The following is a 16,766-nucleotide window of genomic DNA, read 5'->3' on the forward strand; positions in this document are numbered from 1 at the left end:
AAAAAATAATTCTTGGAGATTGAAGACAAAATTTTGAATATTTTTTGTACAATTTGTATGAGTAATTTATTTTCAAAAGTCCTTCATCTCAAACTAAAAAATATTTACTTAAATTCAAAATAGCAGCATTAAAATTAACCCAAACATCAGTATTTTCAAGAGCTAACTTCTGCATCATCAATTCATTTAAAAAATAAGAAGAATTGTGATTTTTTTTATGCAATGTAATATGAACATCCCTCAGATAGATTTCATTTTCAAACGATGTAATTGTCATTTTAAAAATCTCCTAACAGACTGTCTTTTGTAGTAATTTGACAGTGTTTTTTTCACTTGAAATTTTGAGTTTAACCAAAATGTGTATGTACCAGGTACAATGAATATGTTGACACAAAAATAAAATGTTTGTTTCTTGTCATTTTACAGAACTTAAAGGTAAATTCATGTTAACACACAATGTATGAAAAACTTCAATTACATTTTATAAGGACAGTAGCCTAAGTCTGAACCCCATCCATTATTTTTCATGTTATAAATGAAAACATAAAAGCAGGATTCCTGCAGTGAGAAAAAACAATAACCTTATCAACATTCCTTGGAGATTTATATGCATATACCAATTGAAAAAAACAACCTTTCCGTTTGAAATGGCCAACATATGGAAAAATCTTATCCATCAATCAATATAAAAAAACACAAATTATTTTTCAATCGATTGACCAAGAATAAAAGTCAGCATTCTTCAACATACATGACATAGCATTCATTAAAACAGTGAAGTTAATTTAGGGAATAGAAAGACAATGTTCTAGTTAATAGAATTGTTCACTCAAACCAAGAGAAATTGTCATGAATATTTGAACAATAGAATACCTAATGTCAATTTCATTCTTTTATCTACAAAACAAGCTGTCTTAGCTCAGAAATAGATGAAAGTGGCATGTAAACCGTTTATTCCTATGGCAACCAGGTAGATAAATACAAAAACAATTGTCTTATATTATCATTTTTTTTCATTTTTTGCTGATAATGAATAGATTATTGGTGGTCAAATTAATCCTTAAACCAAGATGATTAACCTTTTCCCATTAATTATATTGAAAACAACCTTTTCCATATATCAATTGTCATATCATTGCATAATCCAGATTTTTTCTCACAGAAATTTAATATTGCTTTTAAAATATCACTGGCAAAAATTTGGAAGATTGATATCTGCACATGGTTCAAAATTAAATAAACCCCATAACTGTCATAATAAAATTCTCACTAAACTGTTTCAACTTCATTTTTATAATTTGATTTTAATTTAAGATAAATGCCTACCACATTGCCTTTTGCTAACAAGACATGGGGAAATGTGATAAATGTACAATCACAGAAAATCTGAGAGGCTTTGGAGCCACAAATATACAATTTTTTTTTATTATTTTCAAATATTTTTTGCATCCAAGGTTTTAATTTCATTTTTTAAATTTTTTCTATCAAACTTTTAAAACCAGAAGCAGGATCTTCAACTTGTAGCAAAAAGAAATGAAATTTAAAATAAAGTGAAAAGCTTTTCCCTCTTTTTATAATATAACAATGTCAACAACATTTTTCATTATAAATTTGAAAACTTACCCCAAATTAAGACGATGAATATCAGTTTCCCATGCATCGTTTTTCTTTTTCTTATTATTCCTCATCTTGTTTTTCCTATGATGTCTTCTACCCGACTCCTTGTCGTTTTTTGCCATTGCATAACCCCCTTAGCACACAAAGAACCAATTTACATAATGAAGCAATTCAATATCCAAAATGTTCTGTACAAGAATTGCAAAAAAATCACAAGAAATATAAATTATATCCTCTAAGTCTGACTGTAAGAACAAATTAAAAATTCCATATGACAGAAAGTGAAATAAAGCTCAGGAAAAAACAGGTGCTTGTTTCACTTAGTGGTCATGATTTACTGTGATTTATCTACACTGCCAGTTGGTCAAAAATACAACATTTTTTTATCTAATCACAAACTTGAAATTTTCTACCATTTTGATAATCACTCAACAATAATCAGTTAGTAAAGTATAAACATGTCCAGTATTGATATAAAAAACGTTGTCGACTACCTATACACACAGTGTACAAGTGATGTAGGTAGAATGGTGTATTGATGTTTTTATGTTGACCTTATATCACACTCGGCCTCTGTCCAATGTTAATCAGACATTTATAGCTAGTAGAACCATTATATACATGTCCAATAAATACATCCTTAACAAAGTACCACATATTCTATCAATACACAGTCTTGTCTTCACAATTTCTTCACAAAACCGAAGAAATTTTATAAAACTCACATAAAAGTGGAAATAGATTTAAAAATCACATAAAACAGGAATTAGTTTAAAAGTCACATAAAAACTGTTTTTCCATCAGTTTAGCTGAGGCGTTAATCCCAAATTGACAAAGTGTAGGACCTGAACAAACTGTGAACAACTTTCACGCTAAAGTACTATGTAAATTTCTGTCAATAAAATAAATCCAACTGTGTTTGTCACAGATGTAATTATTAAATAGACTTTGGCACAAAATTTATACAGAAAAGTGGTAATTCTAGATCCTACTTGTAATTCAAGAAAAGAAAATAATATTATGATAGTCTTTGTACAATACAAGTGTTAAATACAAATTCTTTAACGAACGTTTCAAATACAATGATACCGCCTTACACACTGACAAGTTATTAATTATAAATCTTCCTAATAAAAATGATAAAATAGGTCTAAAAATGCAGACGCCACCTATGTTAACATTTATCATCTTATTAATTTCATTATCCTTATCTTAAATAGATATAAGATGATCTGTGTCTAATTTATCTTCCAACACATTTATATAAAATGACAATTTATATTTGAAATATTGAAATCAGTTGCTGAGATGCAGCACACTTTCAGAACCAAACAAAAGACGAGGGCCTATATAAATGTTATAATGTAGCCATTAGTCCTCATACCACAGACAGAAGGGATCAAGCTAGTACTACACTGTACGGGACAGCACCCTGTGAATAAAATATGCAGGTTCATACAACAATGAAAACTGATCCCTCTGACGAATGTTTATTTATAAATTGATGAATTTTTCAGTTGACAGAAATCTTGGTTCAATTATGGTCAAGATACTAGAGTATTATAAAATTCGCCTTTTTCTGATTCATGAACCTCTGCATTTATTTCTCTGATTTGGAGAGTGAAAGTTTTAATTTTTGATGAGCCTTCATAATTATGAACCTAATTTATTAAATGTACCTTAGAATTTATATCCCTTCAATATTGAGGAGTTTCTCTTGACATTTTTATCTCCCTTATTTGATGTTTACACTTAAATACACTTTTCCTTTATTTATTATGCACATAACCTCAAATACATCACCCTCGTTTAATTTTTTAAGTGAAACAATTTATCTCCCTTATTTGATGTATGAACCTGTGTCACAAATTACATGTATAAAATTAAAAACATATTTTTCTTATTTGAGGAATATAGAGCCAAGGACATGTTTCCAAGAATTGATGATATTATCTTCCAGTTTAAGTCACATTACATTTATATCTGAACCTTTAATAACATTAATATATTACAGTTTTAACATTTGAACTTTACTATTTCCGCAAATCGCTCTGATTTGACTACTTAAGCTAAAAGACCTTTACATCCATACAAGCATATGAAACATAAGAAAGGTAAAAAAAATATGTGTGTCATTCTTGTAATCTATGAAATTCCTTAAGATGTCAGCTTTAACTGACTAACAGACTGTATTAAAGACTGGAAGAGAAAAAAAGTCTGTTACATTAATGATTGATCCAAATATGTGAAAAAAGGAGAAATTCGCTTGGATAGTCTATATGTATAAATAAAAAAAAAACATTTCCAGACAAAATTAAACCTTCTGTAAGCAAAAGCACATGCTACTCAAGTAAAAAGACCTAGAAAGATAAAATTTTGAATTAATAGTAATGCAGACTCAAACTTTAGCAACATCTTCAGATGTGGACTCAAGGGGAGGGGGCAAAATGACTACCCTCCCTCTGTTATTTTGCTCATCATGGCTATGTATGCCCCCTTTCCTCATTAAAATCCTTGATCAGCTCCTGATCTTGATCTTTTTTTTTATAAAGGCAAAGAAATTAATTTATGTATTGTTTTTTTTTTTATCTCTTTGCACTGGAAAACGGCTTTTGAAGATATAAATGAAAATCCATGAGGGATAACTCTTGTCAAAACATTTACATTGAAGCATGAAACAAAATGGTCTTAAAAGCTAATGAGCTGTCTTCAGAAATGATTTTCTTAGATTTGTAAAGTAATTTGTCTAATTTCCCTTAACAAACACTTCTCATCCTTTGTCCATTATCATCCCACTTAAATATAAAACTTCAAAGTCAAAATAAACAATAATATATTCTTAACATTAACACCAAAATAACTCTAATCCTTAAATCTGCTATTACAAAGTGTATATATTTAATGGAAAAGCAGAGAAAAGGTATTAACTATGGATTTTCACCTTTAATAATGAAGTTGTATTTCTAGTTAATCTGATATTCCCCATCCTTTGATAGAATTTTGTGCTTTATTAACTTCAACAATGGATTATGTTTATACCTAAAAGATGTTGTTTATTTTAGCTTAGATAGGCTGAATTTACAGGTATTAAATGAAAGCGACCCCTTTAACGAGATTTGTACCTGTCAAAAATAAATGTATAAATTATGGACATTTGATATTGAATAATTCAGAGGCAATTTATATTCTAATTAAATGATTCTCCCTCTCTCTTTAAGGTACTAACTGGGTGGGCAGTAAAGTGGTCTACACAATAGATGTCATACATTTATTTAGCCTCCTGCTGCCTGATGGAGTCAGGTGAACTTTAAAAACTGACCAATTAAATGTTAAACTGTGCAGAAAAAAAACATTACTTTTTTTTAAAAATGTTAGTTGGAATTTTTTACCATTTTTTTAAATATTTTTTTTCCAAACACATTAAGTTACTTGTGATTTAATTTTTCACTTAAGTCATATTCACTTTAGTATAAACTATTGCACTATTTAAAACATATATGTTTAATGTCAAAATTTTCCTTTCAGTATCTATTAAATGCTTAAAAAGTAATGTTTTATGTCAAAATATTCTTTTCAATTAATGTTTAAATGGGACAATTTTCTGTAAACTCAATAAATTAAATTTGAATGCAGTAATTTAATTCTTGGCAATAAATGAAAAATAAGAATAATGCCAAATGAGAAAAAGTGTGAAGTTACTATATTTAGATGTTTTTTTTATTTGATATGTATTACATTACAAAATATTTTCTCTTATTGCATTTAAAAATGCTTAAAAATAGCCATTACAATAGGTGCATATCATGCTTTCTAAATTAAAACATTTGAAATTTTATGAAAAAGTCTTGTTGGATTGCAATATGAGAATATGTATTCAAGTGTCATTATACATAATGAAATATTCAGACTTATCTTGTGACTTTTCATTACAAAAGAAAATTGGACATCTGGACATCGCTTGATATATCACTTCTGATTATTTAATTTCAAAATAATAAAAAACAATTAAAGCTTTGGGGCATTACTGTGATTAAATAACCTTTTCTAGTCAACACTGACCTCAAATAGCCAATGAAAAAGTGGCATCTTTATATCATATTATAAAAAAGGCTAATGCGATTTGAGAAAAATCTTATGTAACATTGTGTATTAAAACAGGTCTCTTAAACCATCAGAAAAAAAGTACCGTTCATACTCAGACCAATCAAAACTAGTAACTGTACAAGTGACGAAAGTATAAGTTAAGATCCCATGATCCACGACTGTTAGGGGGTAACATGAAAGTGAAGCATCATTAAAAAAGGTCCTAATTATTCTCTAAGAACAACCCTTGTATGGTAACACTATTCCTTTGCTGCACTCTCAATTGTTTGGGCTGTTGCTGTACTCTTACATTATCTTGTTAGTGCATTGTCATCAACAAAAACCTAACCTCTAACAATGACAACTGGTATCTGAAACCTACTGCTGTGAGAAAGATACCAGTCTAGATAATAGTTGTAAACCTACTGTTTCATTGGTGGATAGGGACTTCACAAATGTTCTGTTAATGAAGAGCTGAATCAAATTAATACAAGCATATGTAAAGCACAGGAATGCACTGCAATCTCACTAGGGTTTTCATCAATAAAAGTACATAAAGATCTTTTTCTCATTATGAAAAATTGTGGACCATTAAATAGCAATTTGTTTGTGCTTTCAAGAATAACCTGTACAAATGTTTTAGCCAAGTCGCCTAGTGAAGTAAAAACCTCATTTTGCAGCATTATGTAAGAACTAATTGAAGGTTAATACAATGCAAAAATGGATGATTACAGAGGTTATCCAAGCTATAATAGTGTTTTAAAGCTTTTTACACAATCATGATTGTGAAAACATGAAAGTTGGAAGGTTTGACTATTTGTTTTTAAAAATAAGCAAATCATTATCATTATTGTGAAAGGCAAAATCTAGAAATTTTAGGAAGTTTCAGAAATCTAAATGACAGCTCTTCTGGATCCTTCAATGTTGTCAGATGCTTAGAAACCAGAAGTAAAACCAACTGAAAAAGAACAAATGAATAGAAGGAGATGAGACAGCAACCCACCAACATAAAAATCAAAAGACAACTTTTCAAAACATTGATCCAAGAGCATATCAGATAGATATAAGAAGATGTGGTATGAGTGCCAAAGAGACAACTCTACATCCAAGACACAATGTGTAAAAGTAAACCATTAAAGGTCAAAGTATAGTCTTCAACACAGAGCCTTGGCTTACACCAAGCAGTAAGCTATAAAGGGCCTCAAAAATGACTAGAACGAAACAATTCAGACTCTGTTATTAACAAAGTGTTCTATGTTCATAATTTCTTTTCTACTTGGGATTCTAGAGCAAATGAAAACCCTGAAGCTTGCTAAAAAGATAACTCTAGATATCACAATGGTTCCTGAATCCAAAGACTTCGAAGATGAATAAGTCAAGAATGAAATATAAGCTCATCTTAGCTACATACCCTGAAAAAGAATCTATCTAAAACAATAATACAGTAAGTAAAAAGCTATTTACACTAAAATGGAATCTGTTATAAACATTACAAATACCATTTACCACCCAAATTTGAGGACTGAAAACTTCTAGTTTTTTTATAAGTACGCAATTAAAGCTAAATAAAATAACGGGAAAGTTCAATTAGAAATGGCTTACACAGAAAATTTGGTTTAATGTAGAATACAATCAAATATAAAAAAAACAAGAAAGCAAATTATTCATTCCAGCAGAAAAATCAGTGTAATCTTTATTCAAGCGAACATTTAATGATGACTATTTCCATTCTAATCTCAGATTTTAATGTATATCCTAGTAGATATCAAATAACAAGGATTCTTATGGTATATTATTGCACAATTTGAACAGAAATAATATGATTCTGATATTGTCAAACAGGTCAATCAATTCGAAGCAATAAACGAAACAAAATATTCAATTCCATCTATCTGATACAAAACTCATTTAGTTTTAAAACCAAAACAGAGAAAATTATTAATAAATATTTTGCTAAGTAGCTCTGACAGTTTTTTTATTACTTCAGAAAATTAAAAGGCTTTTATCAATGTTAATCTTAGTAAAACCTCCTATAATGCAATTCTGAATGAAACCATGCCTTGGGAGTACGTCATTTCGATATATCATAATTACACAATTTTCAGCTCTTTTAGTTCAGTTGTCAAGAGTATGAAGGTACAGACATTAAATGAAAAGACGTACAACATTGTTTCAATATAATTAACAGAAACATGGCTTGTCATCCAAAGACAATTTGAAAAATACTGTGAAGGTATAGAATTTAAATGAAAAAAAACCTACAACATTATTACATGTCACAGCAAGATGGCTTTTTGTTCAGTGACAATGAGTAAAATACACAAAAAAAGTCATGGCAAAAAAACCAGTGAAAACTCTTTAAAATACTGGTAGTCCATACTAATGCATCTAGCATGTCTTTGAACTTTGGTGGAATTAAGTTGTCTCAATGGAAATTTTGCCCTTATTTTTATATTGAGTTCCTGAAGAAGGTTAATCCAGAAAAGCGCTTGGGATGCACTGAAATTATTAAACGTGTTGTTTTCAAATTCTTTCAAGGTCAAATAAAAATTCTAATATGGTGTGCAGGTTTAAATGAACAAAAGTTTCAATAAAAAAACATAAATATTAGTGATGCGAGTGTGCTTATTGTCTATGGTATTGTGCATTCATATTCTTAATCTGGTTTCATACTAATGCAATAGTGAGACTCTACCCTTTCTCAATCTCTATTGGCTTAAACTTGTTTCCCAGTTTCAGTAAGGTTGTTCCTGCAAACTGATCATCTGATGAGAAATTTGAATGTTTTTTCAACTAAGAATAAGCAAGTGTATTGATATTGTAATGGCATATAAAGATTAAGAAGATGTGGTATAATTGCCAATAAGACAACCCTCCACCAGAGTTCAAACGATGTAGAAATTAGCAATTAATATCAAAATTTATATCTTTATTATATAACTTTCTTACTGGTACAAAACTGACTAAACTTTCTTGAGTAGGAGAGAAACTATACAGATATTACAGCCCACTATGTTAATGCCAATACTAAATTAATTTCCTGAATGGGAACTTGATCAAACTCTGATGATTTGTAATGATGAATTAACTTTGATCTACAGTGAAGCCCTATCTAATCAAGGATATAAACTTTGTAAGTACTTCCTATGTCATTACATATAGAATATGATTTGTTTTAATCAATGTAATGTGTGTGGCCGACTCAGTCTACTTCACCAAGTCAAAGTGTACATGGTGATGTCCATAGTAAAATAGAGAATGGAAATGGGGAATGTGTCAAAGAGACAATAACCCAACCAAAGAGCAGAAAGCAGCCAAAGGCAACCCATGGGTTCTCAACACAAGTAGAAATTCCTACAGATGGAGGCGGGCTTCAGCTGGCCCCAGTAAACCAAATGTGTACTACCTCAACGAAAATGGCTGTCACATCAAACTCCAAAACAAATAAATGAACTATATTGAATAACATATAAGACTAACAAAGGTCAGAGAGACCCCTGACTTGGGACAAGCGCAATAATGTGGCTTCTTTAAACTTGTTTTGTGAGATCTCAAATATGTTTGTCAAGTATTACATGATACCGTCTAAAGATTTGTCAAGTGGTACATGGTGCTGTCCAATATATAATTTACAGTACCAATCTGGTTACATTTTTTTTTTAAAAAGTCAAAAGGCCAAATTAGTCTGAAGTCAAATCTTATTTAATAATCTATCATTAGGTGAACTAGCAAGCAGTTCTTTATCTATACAGGTGTGGCATGAGTTACAGATTTTTAAGGTACATAGTTCTATCCCCCCCTTTTTCTAGCGCAATTTAAGTTTAAATAGACTAACAGTTTGTTCTGCTTTGACTATTCCTGTTTATAAAGAAAATTTAAATTCTATTTAATTCTTACTGCCACATTTATAAGCGTGTTGGCATAAAAAATAGGAATAGAAATGAGATTGCAAAAGGTTGTAGCAAGCAAGATTTCAAAAAAAGATAACAAAAAGAAATTATCGTAATTCTGTGGTAAACTTATTTTATCAACATTGCATGCAGACAGCCTCCCATTAATGAACAGACCTAATTAATTTGTTAATTAGAGCACAATGCAGTTGTAAACAAACTGCTACTACTTAGCAACCATAGATATCAATTCCTGAAATACATTTTTGTACCACCACTTTATAGACACGTTCGTGATTTAATGAAATCATTCTGCCATACAAATCCAAAAGCTTTATACTTTATCAACATTTTTTCTGATGATTCCTAAGAAACTATTTAACAAAAAGATATAATTAAAATGTAGTTTGAGACAAGAATTTAGAGACTGACACTTTGATAACTATGATAAAGATGCTATTTACAAAAACAATCATAATCTGGGTCATTTTGTCTGCGATTTTAATTCCTAAAGAGCTTATGATACTGTCGAGACTGACTTGAAATCTTCCTTTCTTTAATTATAATTTATAAATGTTATATAGTGCCTTTATCTAAGATAAGCATAGCTATAGATCTATGTCATCATCCATAATCATCTTGGTGAAAGCTTTGTTGGTTAACATTTTCAGTTGATGCTTGTATGTTTTATGTATGACACTCTCCCATCTGAGACTGACTTGAAATCTTCCTTTCTTTAATTATAATTTATAAATGTTATATAGTGCCTTTATTTAAGATAAGCATTGTTATATATCTATGAGAGTTAACATTTTCAGCTGATGGTGGAATGTTTTATGTAGCATGTATGACACTCTCCCATCAGGCTGGTTAGTGTTAACATAATATATGAGGTGTCCAGACAATTTAAAGTAAATACAGAGTGAATTTTATTCTAGGAACTGCAGGATTACCTCTAATTACAACTGACATAATGCCATTCATCAGGAGATTTTATGTCTTAGTTTGCACCATTATTTTCAATATGTGGAGAAAATTAGTGACTCAAAGTCTCCAGATACATTGTCTAAGGAAGAAGTTTTATGACCGGGAGAGAGTTGTAACAGCAAATATCACAGAATAAAATGCATAGTATGTGACAAAATGGCAAAACTAGTTCAAATCACAGTTGCTTAAAAATAGAAACCTAATTATAATTCAGTATTGTGTCTAAAAAAGTGTTGCAATAAAAGTGCTTAACATTAGGATTTTTACTCTGAAACTTTGGCGCCCAGTAAAATTACTCATTTTCACCTACTAAAATCTGTAAGAAAATCCAGTTGACAAGTGAAATATTGTTTAGCCACATAAATTTACCAAGTTTTTTATCACATCTATTATGGACAAGCTCTTACAAAAAATCAGGTTGATGGAAAGTGACACGATTAAAAATATCCTATGTAAATGGTTAAATATTCCTATGTAAATATGCAGTACTATAAAACAGTTCAATAACTGATTTTTATTATGTATGATCCTATTAATTTACTCCCCTAAAACAATATCAATATGTGCACAGTTTTCAATATCTCTGACATATTGCAACCAAATGTTTAATTTTGGATTTCTATAATACCTTCAATGTTTTATGAAGTATTAATTTCTGTTCTGTCTAAATTTTAATTAGTGAAAAGCAATATGTTTTCTGTTGAAATCTGAGTGATTTTCTATTGCCATTTGTTTCGTTTTATAGCTTTATGTCTCCAATGCTATGCCATAATAGATGACCTGGTTTTCAGTATTTTTGGTATTGTGACCAAGTACATTATGTTTCTTTATAGTGAACTTGTAATGAGTAGGACACAGAAAATGCATACAATTTTAAACAATTGCCTGAACTTAATAAAAAAAAATGTTCTGGATCATAGGTTGTGGCCAAAGTAAATTATGCCAAAAACTTATAAATTAAGAAAAAAATTGGGCCAAAACTGAAGTTCCAAACACTAGCAATGAAATTTATAAGGAGAGGTGTAAAATAAAAGTCGTTTTATATCAATACTAAATACATTGTAGTACATGAAATTGAAGCATTTTGGCAAGATATAATAAAAAAAAACATTTATAAAATGTCATGATCTTTCTTGAACCTACTCAAATATGAACAGAAGTTCCAATATCATATCTTAATAATGTCAACACTGGTATCCATGTAGAAAACCTTCAAATATAATTTCTGATTTTCTACCTTTCAAAGTAATGTTTGTCTACTTGATGACCTTCAGGAAGTAATATCATCAGAGAATGTCAATTGAAGAGTACTTAATAAACTAGGTACCATTTGAGAATTAATATAAAGAAGCTTGGAGGGATGTCAGATCATACCAAAGTCACATAAGGACAATCAGAAATGAACTGCACTAAACAAAGATTCCGCTGCTAGGTATGATATTTAAATCTATTAATATCTCCAGCGTTTAATAATTGATGCTCTTCATTGTTCTTTGGCGGTAATTATTTCTGTCATCACGCAGTTAAATAGCATTGATTTTATCCAAGCTTATGAAAATCTTGATTCAATTTCAAATAAGAATTAAACTTTTTGTCTCCAGAATTTACTGTTGCTATGGATTCCAATTTATAAGCAAAAAAGTTTAATTTGTTGCAGCAACAAGTTTAGATATTACAAGACCAGATTTTCCAGGATCAGGTTTTAATTGCATGAAAACAAGATGGTGATGTATGTGTTTCTCCACACCTTAAGTATGGATCAAGCAAAGGAATTTGATCCTGACTTACAATGATCGATACACGTTGCTTCGAACCATGTCTTATTATATCTTTGTTTCAGTGATCAGGAAATAGCAATTAGATGTCACAAGAAATCATGTAACAAGTTCTACTTCACCTGTTTGTTCAAATCACCAGTTTTAAGACTAAAATTTTCACACAATGTTGGTTAGTGACATTAGAATTAATCAAGCTAAAAACATTCTGTGAAATAATGATCACTTAGAAACATTAATACAATATAATGAACAGAAAATTCATACAATTAAATTCATTTTCTTTTCTTTTGCAAAATTAAGCTCCATCACGGTTTCATTGAAAAAGTCAATAGTATGATATTATAGACTTTGTAGGATTAGGGAGAGACAACTGAAGCTTGTCAGCAAATGGAATTTCTAATGATGGCCAATTATTCTTAAGTTATTTCAAATGTGGTCGCCACACAGGATATACATTTGTAATTTCATATAATACAAAAACAATTTATTTCAAAATAGTTACCAGGGTATAGACAATTTATCATCAGAAAACTTTAATATCTTGTTCATGTTTTAATTTTATTTACAATAACACCTGTCATTTGGTTAAATGAAACTTTGGTCTGTTATGGCTATTATTTCGAAATTGGTCTGTAATGGAGTAAAATGGTTATGTGTCTGTCCAAAGTCAGACACCTGTAATTCAGTTATTATTATTGGCTGCTTTCTGCCATATTTTTCTTTAAATTAATTTTCTTTTAACATTAAACTCAGCAATATGTTCTTTTTGAATTCTTTCCCATTTTGTCATACATTGGCTTTTTAAGCTTTCTAGTTATATGGTTTTGGTCTTGCATATTGTTGAATGCTGGAGGGTGACTAATAAGTATTAAAATCCAACTCCTTAGGGCTCTGACTGATAGTTGTCCCATCCAAAATCATACCATATCCTGTTATTTGCATATCTATAGAGATTTTCGCTCAAAATTATGTTCATATATAAAAGAGATTTTCATTAAAACTGATTTTACCTTTAAATAAAATATTTTTTTTATTGATAAAATTAAGAAGCGTGCCTTCAAAAATCTAAGATGGTAAAATTAAACGAATCAAAGACATTTTAGTTTTACATCTTACTTTTCTCTAAATGAAAATGAGTAGTTGCATTCTCAAATGTCATCTAAATAAAATCCTTTATAAAAAGTCTCAAGCAATCTTGACTTTCTGCATAAATGCTTCAGATTGGAATTTATTACCATTTTCTAGACATCTATTTAATCATTGAAATGGATGTAACAGGTAAAAGCAATTTTTTCCTCAGTTTTCCAGACAAAATTCTATCAATGAACTGAGACTTATCTAGGTTGTAAAACCAGTGGGTAATCTAAAGGGTTGGGTTCCAGGGTTGGAATCCTCCCTTTTTTATGAAACCTAATAACATTAGTTCAGTATACTGTTAGTTTTTAAGACCTATTCAGGAAGTAAATGGAGATTAGACACTCTTTAACTTGAATGTTGAACCATGAACATTGGAACTTTCTGATGGACATGAGTAGCCATCTTGTGTTTTAGAATATATTTGACAATCTTATGAATACCATTAAGTAATTTATATATTATCACACCTTTTAATAATATTTTCATTGGTAACTCTAAATGCAAAATACAACCTTTTAAATGATTGAATTCCTTAATTTGACTATAAAGCAGGAAAAAGTACCAATGACTTTCTGCTGTAAAATTGAACACAGGACCACAAACTATTGGAGGCGATCATTAACAATTTTTAAAATACTACTCAACTAGAAAACAAGAACCTTACAAACATTGTATGTTATTTGTAGGAGGCAGGTACCCTCAGTAATATTGATAATCTTCTCCTACATAGATAATCTTTTTAATCTGAAAATCATCATCAAATTCTTTGTCTACTACAATTTTTCAGAAGTTTACTGAGTCCTGCCACCAAATGTAATGATATAAACCAGGGTTAAGTTGTTATAATGTGTTTATGACATTTCTGTCAATATATATAATTGTATATAAACTTTGATAGATTTTTGTCATCACAATTCCTTTATTCTACTCCCTACAGACTCCTTCCAGATCCAATATACATATAAGGCCATTAATCCATACAGTTAATGTCAGCATACAACGATGCCAATGTTTGTCATCTCAGGAAAACATCCGTCAGAAATCCTCCGTAATTACATTTCGTTACTTAGCTAAAACCAATTGCATTTATGTGTTACTTTTGGTTCAGGTGATCCATTTCATTACGATAAGACTCTAGAGGGAAAATCATAGCATATATCTATGGTTTTTCATCAAGGGAATTCATTTTTTCTACATCTTATGAGTTTGAGAAAATATCAATTTGTGTAAATATTCTTAAAATGGCTATAAAATATTTTAAAAAGCTGAATAAATATAACCGCAAACCTTAATTATCCTCAAGCTTTGTTTTTTTTCTTGGTGATAAACATCAGAATACCTTTTTTATCGTAGAACTTTTAGAGTAGGATTGGGAAAACAAGTAATCAAACTATATGCCATGAGACAGTAGAATGTCATGCATTACAATATAAAAAGCTTCATTATAGCTTGTTTAATCCTCAATCAGATGATTTTACTATGTTTCTCAAATTGATTCAGCTAAAAACAAACAAAATTCATTCGATTTAAATGTATGCAACATTTCAGTCTGTTTTGTATAAGTTCAAAGTCATTACCAAACGGAAAACATTTCATGGATAAAATCATTCCTTTCCAATCAGTAAAATATCTAAGTACAAATTATTATGGCTGAATTAAAAGAGAATGAAGCAAGACTATTAGGTTTTGATCTTATTTTCTTCTTTAAAAGTTCAAGCTCTAGGTTTACTGCATGAAAGAATCGAAGACTATTTATTTCTGATTAAATACAAAGCTTTAAGATATTGAAGCAATTCAAAGCTACCAACTTACAAGTTCTTCGACCATCGATCAATAGATAGTTTGCTGTAATTTCAATAATATCAAAAATACAAAATTAGTGATTATAGTGGTATGTCATAGCACCAGTATGACAATTTAATAAACAGCCAGGGACTTCCTCGGAAATCAATTATCTATTTTCTATAGATTACATTATAGGTGACAATCTTCCTCAATAATAAGTCTGTGACCAGAGTGTGACCATTTATCATGGCTGACAGAATATATTACACTAGTCTGCTTAGATATTGTCTTCTAAATCATACTTATGACTTATCTTTGTTACAAATCTAATGCTAGTATTATTGATAAATGTCTGAATCTATTGAACAGGGCGCTCAATGTAAGGACTTGAAATTACAGAATGTATGCTGCTGTTTTGTGGGAAAACTGTTGTCAAACAATTTCCCTCTGGTCTCTTAAACATGCAACTTGTCCAAAGCTATGGTCTGCAACAACTGCTTTCTTGAATTATTGTACATTCATTTTTTTGTGTGTTCATTTATTATTGGGATAATGTTATTAAAATGGGATTTTTTATTTTTGAGCAAAACCTATTTCTGTAAAAATTTATATGATGTGATATGAATTTAAAAACTTAAGTTTCAAGTGCTGGATGTAAATTACAAGACAAAAACCAATATGTATTATAAATGAATTATTTGTACTGGCTAAGAATTAGGAGAAAAGATCGGGGAGCCTCACTTTTCATCCCATTTCTTAAGATTGTACAAATATTTTTTTTATGTTCAAATGACTGCACATATATTGCATATATTCCATCATATAACTGTGCAGGATATAGCACTGTGTTAAATAAAATGCATTTGTATTATTCACTTATTCAACTCTTCTATGACTACGTGCTGCAGTTCCATGCAGTACTAACCATTACCCTTTTTGTTACTTAATGCTAGATATCACGCTGTGCTGTGACAGAACCAAAAACAAGATCTTTGATCTATTTCATAAATTATTTTGATTTTTTTAGAAAGTTGAAGATAAAAATCTAAACCCTTAATTAGATTTCGAGAAGAGTGAAACTCTTGGCATCTAGATAATTCTTAACTGATAAAATCTAAGTATTGCATTATCAATGAAAGATGTAATGCCAGTGCTATTATCCTCAAACATTGAATGTATATAAAAAAAAATAACTACACTAAATATTCCTAAAATTTAATTCTATTTACAGCTAATTTCCTAATGCTTGTAGAGTAAAACTTTGGTACTCTTGCTTCCTCTGTTTGTATAATCTATTCAAGTTTTGTAATTAACACTGACATCTTCAAACAATATATATAGGGATAATTAACCTGTATATATTATATTTAAATTTGATTGGAAGTCATTTCAAATAAGTACTATTGTACAATATACAAACAAAGCAAGCAAGCTAACCAAAGTCTTGCTCAACATGCATTCGGAAAATAGCTCTAAAGGCATTGTGTCC

The 16,766-nt window shown here is 29.8% G+C and overlaps 1 protein-coding gene across 6 annotated transcripts in view; it reads right to left on the reverse strand.

Moving 5' to 3' along the window:
• LOC134715733 (tyrosine-protein kinase transmembrane receptor Ror-like) overlaps positions 1-16,766 on the reverse strand; it is a 141,147-nt gene that overhangs the window by 32,885 nt on the left and 91,496 nt on the right. The window contains exon 1 of one of the 6 annotated variants that reach the window (XM_063578149.1): positions 1,624-2,496. The exons of the other annotated variants lie outside the window; for them this stretch is intronic. Within the exon in view, the coding sequence (XP_063434219.1) occupies positions 1,624-1,739 (116 nt within the window). The 5' untranslated portion in view covers positions 1,740-2,496. Of the gene's footprint in view, positions 1-1,623; positions 2,497-16,766 lie in introns of those variants that run through there. 6 annotated transcript variants of the gene reach the window in all.

Source organism: Mytilus trossulus, chromosome 1, assembly GCF_036588685.1.
Source record: "Mytilus trossulus isolate FHL-02 chromosome 1, PNRI_Mtr1.1.1.hap1, whole genome shotgun sequence".
NCBI lineage: Eukaryota > Metazoa > Mollusca > Bivalvia > Mytilida > Mytilidae > Mytilus > Mytilus trossulus.